The sequence below is a fragment of the Oreochromis niloticus genome, linkage group LG4 (assembly GCF_001858045.2).
Source record: "Oreochromis niloticus isolate F11D_XX linkage group LG4, O_niloticus_UMD_NMBU, whole genome shotgun sequence".
NCBI classification, from domain to species: Eukaryota; Metazoa; Chordata; class Actinopteri; order Cichliformes; family Cichlidae; genus Oreochromis; species Oreochromis niloticus.
In genome coordinates, this window is record NC_031969.2 from 1,235,364 (window position 1) to 1,254,718 (window position 19,355).

Here is a 19,355-nt window from a genome sequence, read left to right on the forward strand (position 1 = left end):
ACTGAAACATATTCCAATTATATTTATTTATGGACATTTATGGACAGAGTGTAAACTTTCAGTTTTCATATCCACATTCCAATGGGATGAAGGTTTTAGGAGTTTCAGCTCTTTTACATGTGTCACCCACTTTTTAAAATGACAAAAGTAATTCAAGAATTTACTAAAAGGCTATATCATGGGCAGGTGTGGGCAGTTCCTTCATTATGTCATTATCATTTAAGCAGATAGAGTTGATTTGAGGTGTTGTAAGAGAGAATTGAGAAGATTTTGCTGTGGACAGAAAACATGCGGTCAAAGTAGCTCTCTATGCAGGTGAAACATGCCATGCTTAAGATGTGAAAGCAGGAAAAGAAACTATCTGAGAAAGTGCTACAATATTAGGAGTGGCAAAATCTAGAGTTTGGCACATCCTGAGTAAGAGAGAAAGTGGTGGATGATTGCAGAATGGTTTCCACGGTGATGAGAAACTCCTTCAAAACAGCCAACCAAGTGAACAACACTTTCCAGGAGGTAGGAGTATTCATATCAGTCTAACATAGACTCCAGGCTGTCATTGCCAAAACAGGGGTTTCATACAAGTGTTAGAAATGAACAGTTTATTTTCAGTTATTTAGTTTGTCCAATTACTTTTGAGCCCCTGAAATGAAGGGATTGTGTTAAAAGTCTTTTAGTTCCTGACATTTTTACACAATGTTTTTGTTCAGCCCACTGAATTAAAGCTGAAAGTCTGCACTTCACCTGCATCTGAGGTGTTTCATTTAAAATTCATCTCTGTCCAAACTGGACCTAACTGTTTACTATGTGGATTAAAGAAGAATCAAAAATAAATTCAAACTTTTCTTGCTTTTTGAATTCATTAAAGATTCATGCTGAACAATCATTCCACTTTAGGAAAAGGGTAGTTCAAAGATGTAATTAAAAACCTCAAATTACCATGACCTTCATTCCTACAGTTAGTGTATGCAAATTTTTGAACAGAACTCTACCACTTATCATTGCAGCCAAAAAGCTCAATCTGCATTTCATCTGATCATAACTTTTATGATCATATGCATTCGGTCTGTCCATGTAGGCTGCTTCAGATTTCAGTTGAGCTTGAAGGTGCTGATTTTGGAGCAGGGGTCTTGGTCAGCATCCTCTGTCCATGGCAATGTAAAGCTTGCTTCACTGTGGAAAGTGGCATTGGTATTCCAATAGTTTCCTGTTCATGGCAGGATTCAGCTTTGGTGGTTCCTGAGTTATTTTTGAACATCTGAACAATTTTGTGTGATCCAAGGGTGACACTATGGGTAATATTGGCAAAGTGATGACACGTCAGAAACCTTTCCAGTTACATGTACATGTTTTATGTAAATCTACAATTCTCTTTCTAAGATAGTTACTGAGCTCCCATTTTTCTGAGTACTGGTCAGTTCAATGTAAAAAAAAATCGTTTTATATTGGCAACAAGAAACTTCCAAATTATTAAAAGATTTAAGTGAATGTATGTATATTTTTTGCCCTGCTTGTGTACCTTTAACCCTGTTGTGGATTAGAGAAAATAAAAAAATAAATTTAAACCTGCTCATCCAATTCTTCTTCTTTAAAGTCATTAAAGATTTATGCTTTACAAGTCATTCCAACCTTAAAAAAAACCAGTTCAAAGAAATCAAGCCAAAAATGATGAAGAAATGTAAAATTCTGCATACAACTGTATGATTACACTCTGCAACACCACCATCACCTGTCGCCATTTTCAAAGACATACAGTTAGACAAGTTTCATATTGAAAATTCTGAAATATTGGACACGCCCCTTGCTACAAAAGTAATTTGTAAAAGTGAGCTTTGTTGTCTGACACTGAAGCGGAGGGAATTTGCAATTAACTTTCTGTGGATACCTGACAAGAGTATCTTCTTGCTGAAAGTAAAGCTGGGACCATGGTTGGTTTTGCCGTTCACAAGTTTTGCAAATGGTTGGTGTGATCACAATTGTTTGTTACACCCAGATATGTGTGTGTGTGTGTGGGGGGGGGCAGTACACAATATATTACCATGCAACAACCACACATGGACACCCTTGGACATGTGCACTGTTCAAATACACGCAGGAGACATCTACTGGACAGCAGCTTAAGGCTAGGATACACGGGTAGCATTTGGCAGCAATACCGCCAGTAAGGAGGAAAATGTTTTCTATTAAATGTTTGGTATTCACAAGACCTCAAATTTCTTATGATGAGTAATGCTGTTGTATCAGTATTCTGGGTCATAGTTAAGTATAAATTTTAACCACCTGCAGTTTCACCAATGAACCATGTAGGGTATGGTTAGGGTTAAGTTAGATTTAAGACGTAAACTAGCATACGTTCAATAACCGGACTTTATCTCCACTGTGCGTCAATTTTTGACCAACACTTCCTCTGTGATATGATTTTCATTTGGATGTCCGAAATAAGTGCATATTCACTATACAAGCATAGAACCTAACCCTTACCCTAGCAGCACGTTGTTTTTTTATTTATAAGAGGCAAATGGAACATATATTTTTCTTATGCCATACACATGGGGAGAGAAATCTAAACCAATGAGCTGTCAGACATTGCATCACATTTTAGCACTCATGTCATAAAGTTCAACAGATTAAAGTTTTCTGACTTGTTTCTAGATCTTTGCAGATGAAAAGATTTGGTAAGGATTCTCAGCTGAGGTTGTCTCACATGTCTCAACTGTCATTGTAAAGCACTTTGACCTATCTAATAGCTTCAAAAAGTTACCCATGTAACAATGCCTGAAAACATCAGATATCCTCCATGTTCTCCCAACAGTAAAACATTATAATAAAGTTAGATTTATTTCATTTACAGCAACAATAAACATTGTTTAGATAACCAACCAATTTCAATAGTTCTTGATTTCCAAATGGGATTTTTTCCCTTGCTGGAAAAGGCTGATTCCCTTTGTGATGAAAACCTCCAATCTTCCATCCAATGCTCAGGCTTTCTTCCTGTGATTTATTAGTGCTCTCTTTTTCTGTCAGTGTGTTTTTTTCTGCAACACAAAAGAGCAAATGTTCAAGAATGATAAACTGAGTGTTATTATTACAAAAAATATATTATCTGTATTATCACAATACAGGAAAAAGTACAGTAATGAGAAGTACTAGGAGTGCAAACCTCCAGCAGCGCAGCTCACTTTATGGGCAGTATGTAATTTTAAGGTGATACTATTGGATTTTGTCTATATTCATTTAGTTTCCTTGTGCCAATTTGAAAAATGGCACATGTGAAATGTAAAAGTGAGATCAGAGGTCAAATGTGATATGATATATTGGATATATTGATGCAAATTATAATGTGATATTTAGATTGCCCATATATGATATCCTAACATATATACACTACCTCACATTTTTGTAAATATTTTATTATATCTTTTTATGGGACAACGCTGAAGATATGACACTTTAATACAATGTAAAGTAGTCAGTGTACAGCTTGTATAACAGTGTAAATTTGCTGTCACCGCAAAATAACTCAGCATACAGTCATTAACGTGTAAACTGCTGGCAACAAAAGTCTACGCCTAACTTGTGCCCAAAGTGTCAATATTTTGTGTGTCAGCCATTATTTTCCAACACTGCCTAACTCTGTTTGCAATGGAGTTCACTAGAGCGTCACAAAGTGCCACTGGAGTCCTCTTCCACTCCTCCTTGATGACATCATGGAGCTGGTGGATGTTAGAGACCTTGCGCTCCTACACCTTCCATTTGAGGATGCCCCACAGACGCTCAGTAGGGTTTAAGTCTGTAGACATGCTTGGCCAGTCAAGTTACTTTATTTAGCAAGGCACTGGTCTTTTTGGAGGTGTGTTTGGGGTTGTTAAAACACACTGATGAGAAGTGGGCTACTGGAACAAGAAGGCACAGGTGGGCAAGAGATTAAAATAGGGCGCTTTTGGAAATGTTGGAATGCTACTACGCAAGTAACCCCAGCGGAAGGGGTTACATGAATAGAATGAGGGACCTATGGATTCTTCGCTACCCAGCATCCAGATTGATTGCAAAAGAACCAGCAGCTCAGTGTTTCAACATTCAGAAGAAAAAACTGCTCTCAATGAGAAGAACTAAGGGCTCAGAGAAGTACTCAAGAAGATGTGGAGGTGAGTGGCTCCAGCAGAACCCAGGAGCAACATCTGAGATCTCTGTCCAGAAGAGCGCAGTCCTGGCACAGCAAAGATACTGCACAGGACCTTCAAGCTCCCAGGCCTCTGGTAGACAACGCAAGCTTGAAGGATAAAGAGTACCCTGCAAGGGTGAGAGGAATCCCCTCTCACCCCTGCGATATATCTTAGTCTCCCCTTGGTCAGTGCATACTGTTCAGTTCCCTGGTCTTAGTTTCCTTGTGGTTCCTTGCCAAGAGTTAGTTGAGCTAGTTTTGTTCTTATAATCCTGTTGGCCTATGGCTTTTTGCATCAGCTGAATAAAGGGCTAGCCTTTTGTTAGCTTCCATTAACCCAACTTGCATTTGGGTTAATTTGGGTTGTACAATTTATGGATGTTAGCATTAGAGTGTCAGAAAGTTATCAGCTAATTTCTGGTTAAAAAAACCAACAACATGGCAGTCTAACGTGATAACACTGAGGTCTCAAAATGCAAAATCCAGAAACCAGTGGGTGAACACATACTGGGCATAACCTTCTCTTCTCTTCTCATTTGCAGTGAGCTTCTTGGATGGCTATATATTCGGTCTGACCACTAGCAACTGTGTGTGCATTCACAATAACACTTTAACCTGGACAGAAAGTAAACATCATCGGTGTGATTACCTGTTAGAGTGGCTCAGGGTAGGTCTGTCTTGGATCATAAGTCATGTCAGGAATGTAGGGCTCATGGAGGTCAGGGTCTAGCGGCAGGGTGTCCAGTGGCAGATCAGCATAGCCATATGGGGGGTAAGAGCCATCTAACTCTGAGATGCAGAGACAGACATAACCTGAGTGACTGGTGGTTTGTATTTTTCAAACTACTCAAAATTAAATACACTGCTCCTAGTGTTACAATGAGGATTTTTTGTCAGCACTATCAAATCAAAACCTTCAGTTCACCTCCATTATGGCTCTTAATTTTAAATTTGTTTTGGAAATTTTAAATCCCATCCCCACACAAACATGGATACATATTGTTATAGTTTCATTGTATCAGATTGTATGATGGAGGGAATCATCCCCCTCTTCATCATCCCCTCAAGATGGCCGTAGTGATAGAGAGCACAGAAACAGCTCTTACTAAAGTCATCAGTGACCTAAACAACAGTGACTCACAGAGACTTTCAGTTTTAGTTCTACTTTATTTCACTGCTGCATTCAACACTGTTGATCATGACAATTTCATTCAAAGACTTCATGACTCAGTTGGTTTAACAGGTCCAGTTCTCAATTGTTTTTCATCATATCATATCAAAATCTCTGTTTCAATTAGCAGTTTTAGATCTATATATAAATATTTAATCAGGGGTTCCTCAAGGGTCTATTCTTTGTTTATTATTCTTTAACCTACATGCTTCTTCTTACTACTCTCACAAAGAATCATCCCGCCAATCTTATGTTGATGATACACAATTGTGCTAATGTTTTTATTTTCTGATGATTGAACCTCTGTTCACAAACTAATGAGGTGCATCGATGACATTAATTTGCTGGATGCCTCAAAACTTTTTGGAATTAAACAGAGACAAGACAGAAATATTTCTTGTTGATCCAAAATGTTAGAGACTGACAAACTGCTCATATATACTATTCCTGTCTCTGAAACGAGTTAACAACCTTGGCATCATTTTGGACAGTTTTAATAATTAGATCAAAAAAGGTCACCACAATTACTCTCCTTCACTTACAAATATATGGTTAGGTTAGAAAGGTTAGAGAATTCTTGTCTCAAACTGACTATAAGAATAAGTCCATGTATTCATATCAAGCAGGTCTGTTTGCAGGATTATCCAAATCCTGATGTTCGTTCAATACGTAGCAGTCAGAGTTCTTATAGGTATGCAAAAATTTGATCATGTTCCCCCAGTATTGAAGTCACATTATTGGCTCCTGTGATCTATGTCCTTTCTTTTCAGTGGTGGTGTGACTACAGCACATTTGAGAGAAACAAAGATGAATGTTGGATCTACGGACAGGCCGGCCACTGAAGGTATTTATTAGTGGAAAGTGTTATAGCGCTAAGAAAAATTAGGAAAATAGCAAAAGATACAAATTTTGGAGGAAAACATAGGTAAATGGAAAGACAATTAGCAGGAAAATTTGATGTTAATAAATTCAAAGAAATTTGTTGGCTTAAGTGTAACCTTCATGAAATTAAATCAACATGATTTTTAAAATATTTTATCAAGACTTATACATGTCTGATAACAAAGTAAGTATGGACCTGCTGAACACATTCTTTGATAAAAAGATAATACCACAAATTTCACAGGGGGTAGGGACAAATGGGAAACTCCCTAACAGAGACAGATGTAAAGGAAGCTATCCATGCAATGAAAACCAGAAGGACACCAGGAATGTCAGCTCGACTTCTCAGCAGTTTTATGACAAATTTATAGATTTGCGATGTCAATTTTTAACTGAAGTATAACATGAAGCTTTTGGATATGGACTGCTTCCTGTAAGTTGTATTTAGGCAGTAATATCACTAATTCCAAAAGGTGATTTAACTGATCCAGGTATTTACAGAGCGATAAGTTTAACCAATGTGGATTGCAAAATTCTATCCAAAGTATTAGCAACAAGGCTGGAGGTTGTACTACCACAAATTATTCATAAAGATCAAGTAGGGTTTGTCAAGAATATAATATAAGGATAATATGAGGAGATTACTACTCTTGCTGTGGCTAAACAGAAATAACACAAATCCTGTATTGGCTATATCTTTAGATGTACAGAAGGCTTTTGATAGGGGCCAGCTTCCCCGCTGACCCCAGCAGGCACCCCCGTTCCCTGGAATCCATCAAGGCCATGGGGCCCAGGCTCATCTGGACCAGGGCCCACCACAGCAGCGCCAAGCCCCACACAGCCCGGGGCAGCCCACCCGACCCCACTGCAGAGGAAACTACACCCACCCTATCATCCAATCATCTCCCAGACTACATAAGACAATAGACACCCAGGTTGAGTCCATTTACCATCTTTTTAGAGCCATTAGCTATTCAAATTAGAGAAAATGCAGAGATTAAAGGTGTATTCGTGGGAGGTAGAGAACACAAATTGTTCCTGTACGCAGATGACATCCTGGTATTAAGCCAAGAACCTACTAATTCTATCACAACGCTATTAGAGGGGATTAATAATTAATCTGTGTTTTCCAGGTACAAAATTAATTGGCATAAATCAGAGGTGATGCTAGTCTCCCAAGCTTGTAGTCATAACCTAATATCGGGCTTAACTTTAAGTGGGTGGACAAAGGAACGAAGCATCTTGGAATTGAATTGAACCCAAATATTGAGGATATTATGGCTAACAATATGGGAAAATTAATAAACAAAATTAATAAAAACTTAGACAAATGGAGTAAACTAAATTTGACATAGTGGGGAAAAGTAAACACAGTAAAAATGGCTGTAGCATCACGTATCAACTATTATATGGGAATGTTGCCTATCCTACAGCAGATGTTACAAAGTTACAATAATATGATAAAAATAAAGATAGTCATTGCTGACTTTGTTCAGTGGTGTGAGCACTCTTATCTCCAATTGAACATATCTAAAACAAAAGAAATGGTTATTGATTTTAAGAAAAAACAAAATGGGCATGGAGTCACTTTAATTGAAGGTCAGAAAATAGAGCAAGTCCAATCATATAAATATCTTGGGATCATAATCAGTGAAAAAATTAACTTTGATGAGAATTGCAAAAATGGTCACCAGCACCTTTACTGCCTCAGGAAACTTGCTCATTTCCACATTGACTGAAAAATTGTAACTTTGTTTTATCGTTCATTAAGTCTTTTTTATCTTTTAGTTTAGTGACATGGTTCGGTTAGACCTCTGTCACAGAGAAAAACTCAATGAATCAGATAGTGAGATGGTCCAGCCATCTGGTAGTTGAGTCACAGTCCTGTTTAGCCTTCCAGTACTCTAATGGTTCCCATCCTCTGCGGGGTGAATTTCAGCTTCTTTCCTCAGGATGAAGGTTTTTAGTTCCAAGATGCAGAACAAAGCGTTATAAAACCAGCTTTGTCCCTGTTGCTGTCACTGAAATCAATAACAATTGTTTTTTAATTTAATTCATTTTATTTAACTACTAAATATGTGTTTTGTCAGGTTTCATTAGGTGCGTGTGTTCGTGAAGGAATGCCAAATGCTATCATTTTTCTGTAAAGCAAATTTATCTATGGGTATAAATAAAGGAACCTTAAGCTTAGATTTTCTTTGGAAGGGTGGTGAACCCCGTATTAACATTAATCAACTTTCCCAACCAAGAAAGATAAGGGGGATTAGCCCTGCCCAATATAGAGTATTATAGCATCTCTTTTGAAATGGCTTGATTAGGCAAAAATTGGGCAGGGAAAATCGATATAGATTGGATTTTAATAGAACAAGAGCTTGCATCTCAGTTCACACCAATTGATATTTTATCACAAAAAGTAAATAAACAGGGTAAGACACAAAATCCTATTTTGAAGTTTTGGAGAACACAATGTGCTCTGAAACACAATTTTCTTGTGTATCAAAGTACTTACCATCTGGAAGATACGTAGGCTCCAAAGGAACTGCAGTATGGGCCTGTGAAGACGTTGTCAGACATAAATACAATAATACTTTTTACTCGAAAAAAGTAAAACATTACCTATTATTTAAATGTAATACATTACATCACTTAGTTATTCCCTAGAGGAATCACTGCATAATATGGCCTGAGATGTATTATCACATAATTAGTCTTTAACAGTATAAACCTTAGGCTACAGTCAAATAATAAAATTAATTAATATTAAAATGTGATGACTTCCAGTTATACCACAGCAAGTAAATAATATTAGTAGATCTAAAAGGAGACAAGAATGCTATGTTTCTGAATCTGTCAAGTCAACTAGTAATTATCTGCCTTTGCCAATTTTTTGCTAAGAAAGAGCGGGTTGGAAGTTCGTCCACAGATGATTAAGACAAACCAAAATGAGGTCAACACTCTTTAAGAGTGGGTATGGCTTTTGTGCCAACACCTCTGCACACAAAAGCACACAGACATCCACAAACATAGTTTTTTTTTACCATTTCCCAGGCAGCAGGGTCATGCTTGAACAGCGAATGTGTAAGCTCCACTGACACTCTCTTCCTGTAGTCGGAACTCTTGTCTTCCGAAATGCGGAACAACACTGCTGCGGCATAGGTAGCTGGAGGGAGATGGCAACATCAGTTATGTACAAACAGAATTAATTATCAAGTCCTTTCAAGAATGAACATATTTTGAGTGTAAGGAAGCTTCTGTGTTACAGAAGTGTATGTACATATAGATCCATGATGGACTGTATGTGTGTGTTCCTAAACCTCTGAATGGGGCCTGGGATGATGAGAGTTCTGCACAGTATCTTGACTGGACTCTTTTGGATACAGACCTCCAATCTTGTTCCTTAAATCTGCTGGAGCCACTCTTCAAGTCTACCACTGGGACCACTTTGGACTTTACCTTCCACATCTGCTACAGATATTCCTTCAGCAGTGGGTACTTTTGGATTTCGTGGTAGTTGGTGTAATGTTTATTGGAAGTTTAGTGTTTATTAAACCCCCCCAAAATATGATTATCCAGAGTTGGGACCAGGAAGCAGAGTTGCAGTCTTACACGCCTCTCTGCAGCTTCTCTTCTCCTGCTACCCCCCAAAAACCCATCTCCATAGAGACTGTGTCCGCTCCCAAACAGACAAAAAATAAACTAAAGACCAGCAATAAACAACTTAATCATAAAAAAATCACAAAGAAAGAACAATACAGTATCCACATCTGAACCAAAGAGTAAAACAGTGAAATGTGGATTATTAAATATTAGGTCTCTCTCCTCCAAGTCTCTGTTAGTACATGACTTAATAATTGATCAACAAATCGATTTACTCTGCCTTACAGAAACCTGGTTGCAGCAGGATGATTATGTTAGTTTAAATGAATCAACACCCCCGAGTCATTCTAACTACCAGAAACCTCGAAGCACAGGCCGAGGGGGCGGTGTGGCAGCAATTTTTCACACCAGCCTATTAATCAACCAAAGACCCAGACAGACTTTTAATTCATTTGAAAGCCTGATGCTTAGCCTCGTCCACCCCAGCTGTAAAACTCAGAAACCAGTCTTACTTGTTGTCATCTATCGTCCACCTGGGCCTTACACAGAGTTTCTCTCTGATTTCTCAGACTTTTTATCTGATTTAGTGCTCAGCTCAGATAAAATAATTATTGTGGGTGATTTTAACATCCATGTAGATGCTAAAAATGACAGCCTCAACATGGCATTTAATCTGTTATTAGACTCAATTGGCTTCTCTCAAAATGTAAAAGAACCCACCCACCACTTTAATCACACTCTAGATCTTGTTTTAACATATGGCATAGAAACTGAACATTTAACAGTGTTTCCTGAAAACCCTCTGCTGTCTGATCATTTCCTGATAACATTTACATTTACAATAATTGATTACACAGCAGTGGAGAGTAGACTTTATCACAGTAGATGTCTTTCTGAAAGTGCTGTAACTAAGTTTAAGAATATAATCCACCCACTGTTATCATCTTCAATGCCCTGTACCAACATAGAGCAGAGCAGCTATCTGAACGCTACTCCAACAGAGGTCGATTATCTTGTTAATAATTTTACCTCCTCACTACGTACGACTCTGGATACTGTAGCTCCTGTGAAAACTAAGGCCTCAATTCAGAAGTACCTGACTCCGTGGTATAATTCTCAAACACGTAGCCTAAAGCAGATAACCCGTAAGCTGGAGAGGAAATGGCGTGTCACAAATTTAGAGGATCATCATTTAGCCTGGAGAAATAGTTTGCTGCTTTATAAGAAAGGCCCTCCGCAAAGCCAGAACATCTTACTATTCATCACTGATTGAAGAAAATAAGAACAACCCCAGGTTTCTCTTCAGCACTGTAGCCAGGCTGACAAACAGTCAGAGCTCTACTGAGCCAACAATCCCTTTAACGTTAACTAGTAATGACTTCATGAACTTCTTCACAAATAAAATTTTAATCATTAGAGAAAAAATTACCAATTATCATCCCACAGATGTAATATTATCTACAGCTACTTTCAGTACTATTGATGTTAAGTTAGACTCTTTTTCTCCAATTGATCTTTCTGAGTTAACTTCAATAATTACTTCCTCCAAACCATCAACGTGTCTTTTAGACCCCATTCCTACAAAACTGCTCAAAGAAGTCCTGCCATTAATTAATGCTTCAATCTTAAATATGATCCACCTATCTCTAATAATCAGCTATGTACCACAGGCCTTCAAGCTGGCTGTAGTTAAACCTTTACTTAAAAAGCCATCTCTAGACCCAGCTGTCTTAGCTAATTATAGGCCAATCTCCAACCTTCCTTTCATATCAAACATCCTTGAAAGAGTAGTTGTCAAACAGCTAACAGATCATCTGCAGAGGAATGGCTTATTTGAAGAGTTTCAGTCAGGTTTCAGAGCTCATCACAGCACAGAAACAGCTTTAGTGAAGGTTACAAATGATCTTCTTATGGCCTCTGACAGTGGACTCATCTCTGTGCTTGTCCTGCTAGACCTCAGTGCAGCGTTCGATACTGTTGACCATAATATCCTATTAGAGCGATTAGAACATGCTGTAGGTATTACAGGTACTGCACTGCAGTGGTTTTTATCATATCTATCTAATAGACTCCAATTTGTACATGTAAATGGAGAGTCCTCTTCACCCACTAAGGTCAATTATGGAGTTCCACAGGGTTCAGTGCTAGGACCAATTCTGTTTACATTATACATGCTTCCCTTATGGGGTGGCTGTGGCTCAGGTGGTAGAGCAGATCAGCTACTGATCGGAAGGTCGGTGGTTCGATCCTTGGCTTCCCCGATCTGCATGTCAAGTATCCTTGGGCAAGATACTAACCCCAAATTGCCCTCCGATGCGTTCATCGGAGTACGAATGTGTGTGAATGCAGGTTCGTTTGCACTGTGTTTAGAAGTGCTTGTACGAGTGGGTGTGAATGAGGCATGTTGTATAGAGCGCTTTGAGTACTACGGGAGAGTAGAAAAGCGCTATATAAGAATCAGTCCATTTACCATTTACCTTAGGCAGTATCATTAGAAGACGTAGCATACATTTTCACTGCTATGCAGATGACACGCAGCTCTATCTGTCCATGAAGCCAGGTAACACACAACAATTAGTTAAACTGCAGGAATGTCTTAAAGACATAAAGACCTGGATGGCCGCTAACTTTCTGCTTCTTAATTCAGATCAAACTGAGGTTATTGTACTCGGCCCTGAAAATCTTAGAAATATAGAATTAGTTTAGTAGTAGAATAGAATAGAATTCAACTTTATTGTCATTGCACATGCACAGGTACAGGGCAACGAAATGCAGTTTGCATCCATCCAGAAGTGCTTTAGCCATGATATAGATATATTACAATATATATTAGCAATAATATAGATATGTAAGTATATTACAGAAATGGGTCTATTATGGTATGTTATAATGCACACGGTATGAAGTATGTTATGAATATTCTATAACTATAAGTATGTACAGGCTGTAGTGAGTACAAGCTATGTACAGGCTATGAACAGGATATAAATATGAAAAACTATACAGAATATGTGATTGTGATTAGAGGATCACCAGGGGGTCCTTTGTCCCTCCTTGGGGGGATACTCCCACTGGGTTTAAATCTGGGACTCTCGGCCATTTGACCTTAGAACTGAAGAAGCTTCTCGGATGAGAGGTGAAACGTCTTCAAGCAACTTAAAGAAGTCCAGACGCTTTTCTTTGCAAACTCCTTTGACTACGATGACCTGGATGACTGAGAACCTTCACAGACATATACAGAATATGAAATAAAAAACTATACAGAAATATGAGATATACAGTTATACAGAAATGTGAACTATGCAAGTTATGAACAGTTGTAGGATTAAAAATTATCGTATGTACAGAATGATTATTTACACAGAACTATACAGTAGTGCAGATAAGATAAGTGAGATATGTGGATAATTTCTACAGAGGCTATATAAAGTGCTAGTGGTGATAAAGTGCTAGTGGTGGTTCAGTCCATGTTATTATTGTGTGTTTGAGGGTACAGTTGTCCATTGTGTGTGTGTGTAGGTGGTTGTGGGTGTGTGTATGTTCAGTCCATGAGTTTAACGTGGGTCAGATGTCAGGAGGCAGAGTTCAGGAGTCTGACAGCTGTGGGGAAGAAGCTGTTCTGGTACCTGGTGGTCTTAGTCCGGAGGCTCCTGTAGCGCCTCCCAGAGGGCAGGAGGGTGAAGAGTCCATGTGATGGGTGACTGGGGTCTTTCATGATTTTCCCAGCCCTTTTCAGACACCACTTCCTGTAGATGTCCTTTATGGCAGGAAGTGGTGCTCCGGCGATGCGCTGGGCAGTTTTCACGACCCTCTGCAACGCCTTCCGGTCTGAGGCAGAGCAGTTCCCGTACCAGACTGTTATACAGTTGGTCAGGATGCTCTCAATGGTGCAGCGATAGAAGTTCACCAGGATGTCTGAGGACAGGTAGTTCTTCCTCAGAGAAGAAGAGGCGCTGGTGAGCCTTCTTGACCAGCTTGGAGCAGTTGGTCATCCAGATGAGATCCTCGGAGATGTGGACTCCCAGGAACTTGAAGCTGCTCACACGCTCCACAGCCATCCCCTTAATGTGGATGGGTGGATGTGGGTCAGCATTCCTCCCAGGGCTCGCAAAATTTCAAAATCTCTGGTAGCCCTTCGGGCAGGCCCTCTTCAGTTTTTGGTAGCCCAAAATAAATTTAAGTAGCCCGAATAAAAAAGAGAGCAATTTAATTTAATGTTTTGTTTCCTTTACAATATTATACATTAAAGTATAATATTGTAACGGAAACAAAAATTAATCAGAAAGTTGTTGAAATACAAATCACAACAACTGTATAAAAATCACAGTCATCAACTCAAATACTTGGTTCTAATTGAACAGAAATTTCTATGAACTTGTAAGAACTGTGTAGAACATGAATCAGTCTGTGTCAGATCCTGAATCTGAAATTTCCACTGAAGTCAAGGGTAAGGGGTGAGTGGAACCAAGATCGAGGCCATTTGCTTTTTGAAGTTTGCAAAGACTGCTAAATTTTGACAATGGTAGTTCACTCTTTGCAACATAGTACGCTTTTGAAAGATTTTTCAGGACTTCTGCTTGTGCTTGGTTTATTTTTTGCAATTGCTGTTTGTTCTGGGAAAGATATTGCAGACTGAGCAATAATGCATTTCTTGCATTTCTCATGGGTTCTGATGGGGTCTTTCTTAAAATTACTGGTCCCAGTTACAAAGGCGCTTGTCGACTCAAACGAAATGAAACTCACAACACACCTGGCAGAACATCATGTTATTTAGCTCGTCATATTCCAGCCACAGAAATTCTTTTGTCCATGAAACCAAAAAAGCTGAGCTTTCTTTTTGCCTCAGTCTGATTTGTCATAACTTTTCCGTTTTGTGGTAGGCTTTTATTTGGCTGTGCCTTCTTCACCCTGACCTGTCTTATTTGGCTCAGCAGAACTAAAATACCGGCGTAAATCCTGCTGCTTTTACACACGTACTTACATAACGGTCAGCGATTCTCTGCGCAATCAACCTCTCACGTGTTTAAGCTTGCTGTGGGAGATTTCACTTGGCACGTTTGAATAGTAAGCTAATGAGTGATAAGACGATGTCAGAGGAATTGGTGCGCAATTAATCGTCACTCACCAATCAGTGCTGCCGCTCTCTACACACCATTCGCGCGATCGCAAAGTGAAAGTGAAAGCAAAAAACAAGCACAAATTCAAACGCGATTTCAATATGTCACATATTGGCAGTGGCTCATCGATGCCAATGACATAATTACCCAGCTACATTTTCGAAAGAATGCAAAAGCATTGACATATATTTTCCCTTCCTATGATAGCCCGACGGGCAGGGCTGAGATAGATTTTGGTAGCCCGACTGGAAAAATCGCTAGCCCCGGGACGTCGGGCTAGCGATTTTGCGAGCCCTGCCTCCTGTAGTCCACGATGAGCCCCTTAGTCTTCTCGGTGTTAAATATGGTATCTAACCAGATTCTTACTCTGGATGGAATTACCTTGGCCTCCAGTAACACTGTGAGGAACCTTGGAGTCATTTTTGACCAAGATATGTCCTTCAATGCACATATTAATAATAATAATAATAATAATAATACATTTTATTTGAAAGCGCCTTTCAAAAAACTCAAGGTCACTGTACACAGTAGAATAAAAGCAACATAAAAGCAAGCAGTTTATAGAATCATAAAAGCATAAGACATAAACAAATAAAATAGCAGAGTGAAGAGGTTATGTGGGATAAGCTATTTTGTACTATATGTAGCTATTTTGGGTTTTGAGTTTGGACTTAAAGAGAGAGAAGGAAGAGATATTTCCCAAATCAGGAGGTAGGGAATTCCAGAGTCGTGGAGCATATTAAACAAATATGTAAGACTGCTTTCTTCCATTTGTGCAACATCTCTAAAATTAGAAATATCCTGTCTCAGAGTGACGCTGAAAAACTAGTTCATGCATTTATTACTTCCAGGCTGGACTACTGTAATTCTTTATTATCAGGATGTCCTAAAACTTCACTGAAAAGTCTTCAGCTGATCCAAAATGCTGCAGCAAGAGTCCTGACAGGGACTAGAAAGAGAGAGCAGATTTCTCCTGTTTTGGCTTCCCTTCATTGGCTTCCTGTTTAATCCAGAATTCAAAATCCTGCTCCTCACATACAAGGTCTTAAATAATCAGGCCCCATCTTATCTTAATGACCTTGTAGTACCATATCACCCTATTAGAGCACTTCGCTCTCACACTGCAGGCTGTAGTGTACTGTACAATATAAAGCACCTTGAGGTGACTGCTGTTGTGATTTGGCGCTATATAAATGAAATTGAATTGAATTGAATTGAAATCCCTGACTGCTCCAGTCTGCACGCCAGATATCCTTGGGCAAGATGCTAACCCCAGGTTGCTCTTCGATCCGACAATTGGAGCGTTAATGTGTGTAAATGTTAGATAGAAAGCACTTAGGAATGTATAAAAGTTTTGTATGAATAGATGAATAAAGCGCTTTGAGTGCTCCGGTAGAGTAGAACAGCACTACATAAGAACCATCCATTTACCAGAACTAGTCCAGTTGTTGTTGGATAGGATTGCCACGTCTATCACAACTGTGGTTTTCTGCTCCTTGTCTAGTTCATTGGCCTGCAGCTGCTTTTTTGTCTGGAACTTGCAATCCCACAGGACCTTAATCCTGCTCATCTCAGCAACCTTTGGTAGTATCTTGGCGTGTTTTGTCCATATGCTGCACAAGTGTTCCTGTATACTACCCCAGACATTTGGTTGTGCTTCTCAGTGTATAAGGTCCCAGCTTGAGTGTTACATCATGCTACCATTAGTTGGATAGTCTCCAGGGCACCTATGCACAGCTTGGGTCCTAACAGGTGTGTTAGATTCCAACTCTGTGAATCTGGTGCTTATGGCCTGTTTTTGTGCTGCCATGATCTGAGCCTTTTTGTTTTTAGTTCAGGCTTTAATAAGTGCTGGTAGGATTTCTTGATGTCTGCTACTTACTCTGTCAGTGACACATAGCATGTAGGTGCTTGGCTGTCCATAATTGCTGCTCTTCCTCACCTTCTGTTTTCAGCTGTCTGAGGCATTTTTGGAGCAGATTCGTGGATTCTAAATGTTTCATCCTGGACTATGGCTCTGACGTTCACTAATCCTCGTGGCTCAAGGTGCTGGACTTTGGGTGGAGACCTCAATGCACCATGAGGAGTTTTTTGTCTTGACATCAGTGGTGTTTATATCCTCCTGTGGCCATCTAATTATTCCTGCTGTGTATGTGATGACTAGTAGGGTCTATGTATTCATGGCTTGGATTTTATTCATAGCATTTGTCTGGGTTCTCAAAACCCGTCTCATCTTCTGGAGGCATTTGGCTGTTGCTGAGATTTGCACATTGTTATCAGAGTTCATATTGGCCTGTGGGAGACCCAGGTATTTGTAGTTATCCTGTATGTCTGCTGTTCCTTCCCTTTACAAATCCACCCATTTAGTCTGCATCACCATTCCTGTTTTTGCACCTATTCAGCAGAACATTCTTGATGTGAGGCAACAGTGCTAACCAGCACCACCATGCTGCCTCATTTACAATTCCACTTTACCTTTTCTTTTGTTTTGTTTTGTTTTGTTTTCCTTTTTTATTATTTTTTTAAGAAGCATGAAATAATCCAGAAGAACAAGGGGCTGAAGGAATATCTGTAGCAGATGTGGAAGGTAAGTCCAAAATAGTCAAAGTGGTGGGAGGGAGCTATAGATATATCTGAGGTATTTTAACGGGCACACTTGGCATGGCCTACTAAATGACTCATAAGATACATTTCCAGTTTCACCCATTATTAAATCCAGCAAATAGCACTCATGACACACTGACAGGTTTTTCCCATATTCATCGTTTTACTACCAAAGAACTTCTTTTTTTTTTAACTTACAAAAGAATAAAAAGCCATAGTTGAAATAAAAATTGAACATAACCTCTTAGGTGTATGATGAATTTTGTTGTTTCAAGCAACAAGTTTTTCTCCTGCTAAATTTTCAGAACCTACCAATTCCCTCGTTGTTCGAGTGCAGCAGCTCCATGAGTGGTGCTGATGCTCCTTCTGCATCTATGAGCTCTGCAGAGTGTTTGTCCAGGGCTAGCTCACACAGTACTCCTGCAGACACTCTTTTCACATTCTCCACATACGAATACAGCAGCTGGACAGACACAACCAGACACATAGATACATAAATCCGGACATTTTACACACATTACTTTTTTGGCTTTCCTTATTTCCAAAAACATTAGTACCTAAATCAGTGCAGATGCGTTGTATAGGTGATTGAGGCTTGTTTGATTTCCTTTAATCTTTTTTACTAGAATAAGCGGTTATAATTATTTTCATACACACATGACAATCATGAAGGACTTAGAGTGCAGAGGGGTAAATGCAAACATGCTTACACACATAAATAATAATTAGACTAATGCTAATGAGACTAATGAGTCCCGAACATGATATTGTAAACCAACTTTGAATAACTGGAAGAACAATCCATTAACATATTAGATTATTGAGGCGTCGCAGAGAGGTGTTTTCCTTTTCTATCCTTTACAGAAGAAGGAGCAGATTCCAGAACCACAGCAAAACCACGAAGGGGTTGGCGAGAATCCAGGAAGCACCAGACCGAACGGATCTGGCCAAGAAAGGGGGACCCAAAAGAAGCATCCCAGAGAATCGCCCGTCCCAGAAGATTAGTTGTTTAAATTGTAGAGAAGGTCAAAAGCTTGTTAGACAGAGGGTATGGTGTGAGCATAAAGTAATGAAAATTAATGGGAGGATTAGCTTTAGTAATAGTTTGTAAGATTTTTATGTTATGTCAATTGCCCAAACACAGTGGTCATGCCGGATATGGTCTACCCGTTAAAGGGGGACAAAAGGACAATTAAGTGAACTGTAAGTTGTGTGCTTAGAAACCAGAAGTGCTTTTTAAAGAGGAAACGGGTTAACTCTATAGAGACTGTTTCCATAGATTGACAAAAGTAATTTAGGACCTTTTACTAGGAAAAAGCTAATTATAAAGGGGATCAGGAAGTAAGCTATCCTGATCACGTGTGGATGTTCTCTGGTCCTGTGTGCTAGACGGCTGTTTGAGAAGGGAGTAGCGGCATGAGAAGTATGGTGACCTTTCTGGGGAAAGGTCAAAAGGGGTAATGTTACGGAATAAATATATATTCTTAGTGCTTATTTTCTGTTTATATTGTTTTATATAGGCTAGTGTATTAAAACGCCACTTTGAGTTATAATGTGTGCTAAAGGTCACAGACTACATTGTAAGACAGGAAACTGCAGAAGACGCTTTGTGCAGGCCTGCAGAGTACAGGAAGTGAAACTAGGTAGAGTGCAACGCAGGAGTTGTTTTGATTGAAACTATGTGCGGCTATGTGTGATGTATGACTGATTATGTTATGCACATTCGGCTTGTAATGCTTCAGATCTGCTCAGGATTTAGCCTGTCCACATCTCCTTTTCCGGAAATGTAGAATAAAGATGATTTTTTGAGTTTTGAGCACACTGA

General features: G+C 39.2%; 1 protein-coding gene and 1 long non-coding RNA gene across 7 annotated transcripts in view; one reads left to right on the forward strand and one right to left on the reverse strand.

Annotated features, from left to right (window-relative positions):
- Window positions 1-4,808: 4,808 nt before the first annotated feature.
- LOC100701331 (junction plakoglobin) overlaps window positions 4,809-19,355 on the reverse strand; it is a 115,247-nt gene continuing 100,700 nt past the window's right edge. For 5 of the 6 annotated variants that reach the window (XM_025906553.1, XM_025906557.1, XM_025906554.1 and 2 more), the window contains 4 exons: window positions 17,843-17,993; window positions 9,251-9,372; window positions 8,722-8,764; window positions 4,809-4,948 (listed from right to left, as the gene is read on the reverse strand). In XM_025906553.1, the coding sequence (XP_025762338.1) occupies window positions 4,812-4,948; window positions 8,722-8,764; window positions 9,251-9,372; window positions 17,843-17,993 (453 nt within the window). In that variant the 3' untranslated portion in view covers window positions 4,809-4,811. The remainder of the gene's footprint in view (window positions 4,949-8,721; window positions 8,765-9,250; window positions 9,373-17,842; window positions 17,994-19,355) is intronic. The other variant, XM_025906558.1, reaches the window with a different exon arrangement.
- LOC112846671 (uncharacterized) lies at window positions 4,958-8,402 on the forward strand. The gene is made up of 2 exons (XR_003219797.1): window positions 4,958-6,174; window positions 6,915-8,402. It is a non-coding gene; the product is annotated as an uncharacterized LOC112846671 (long non-coding RNA).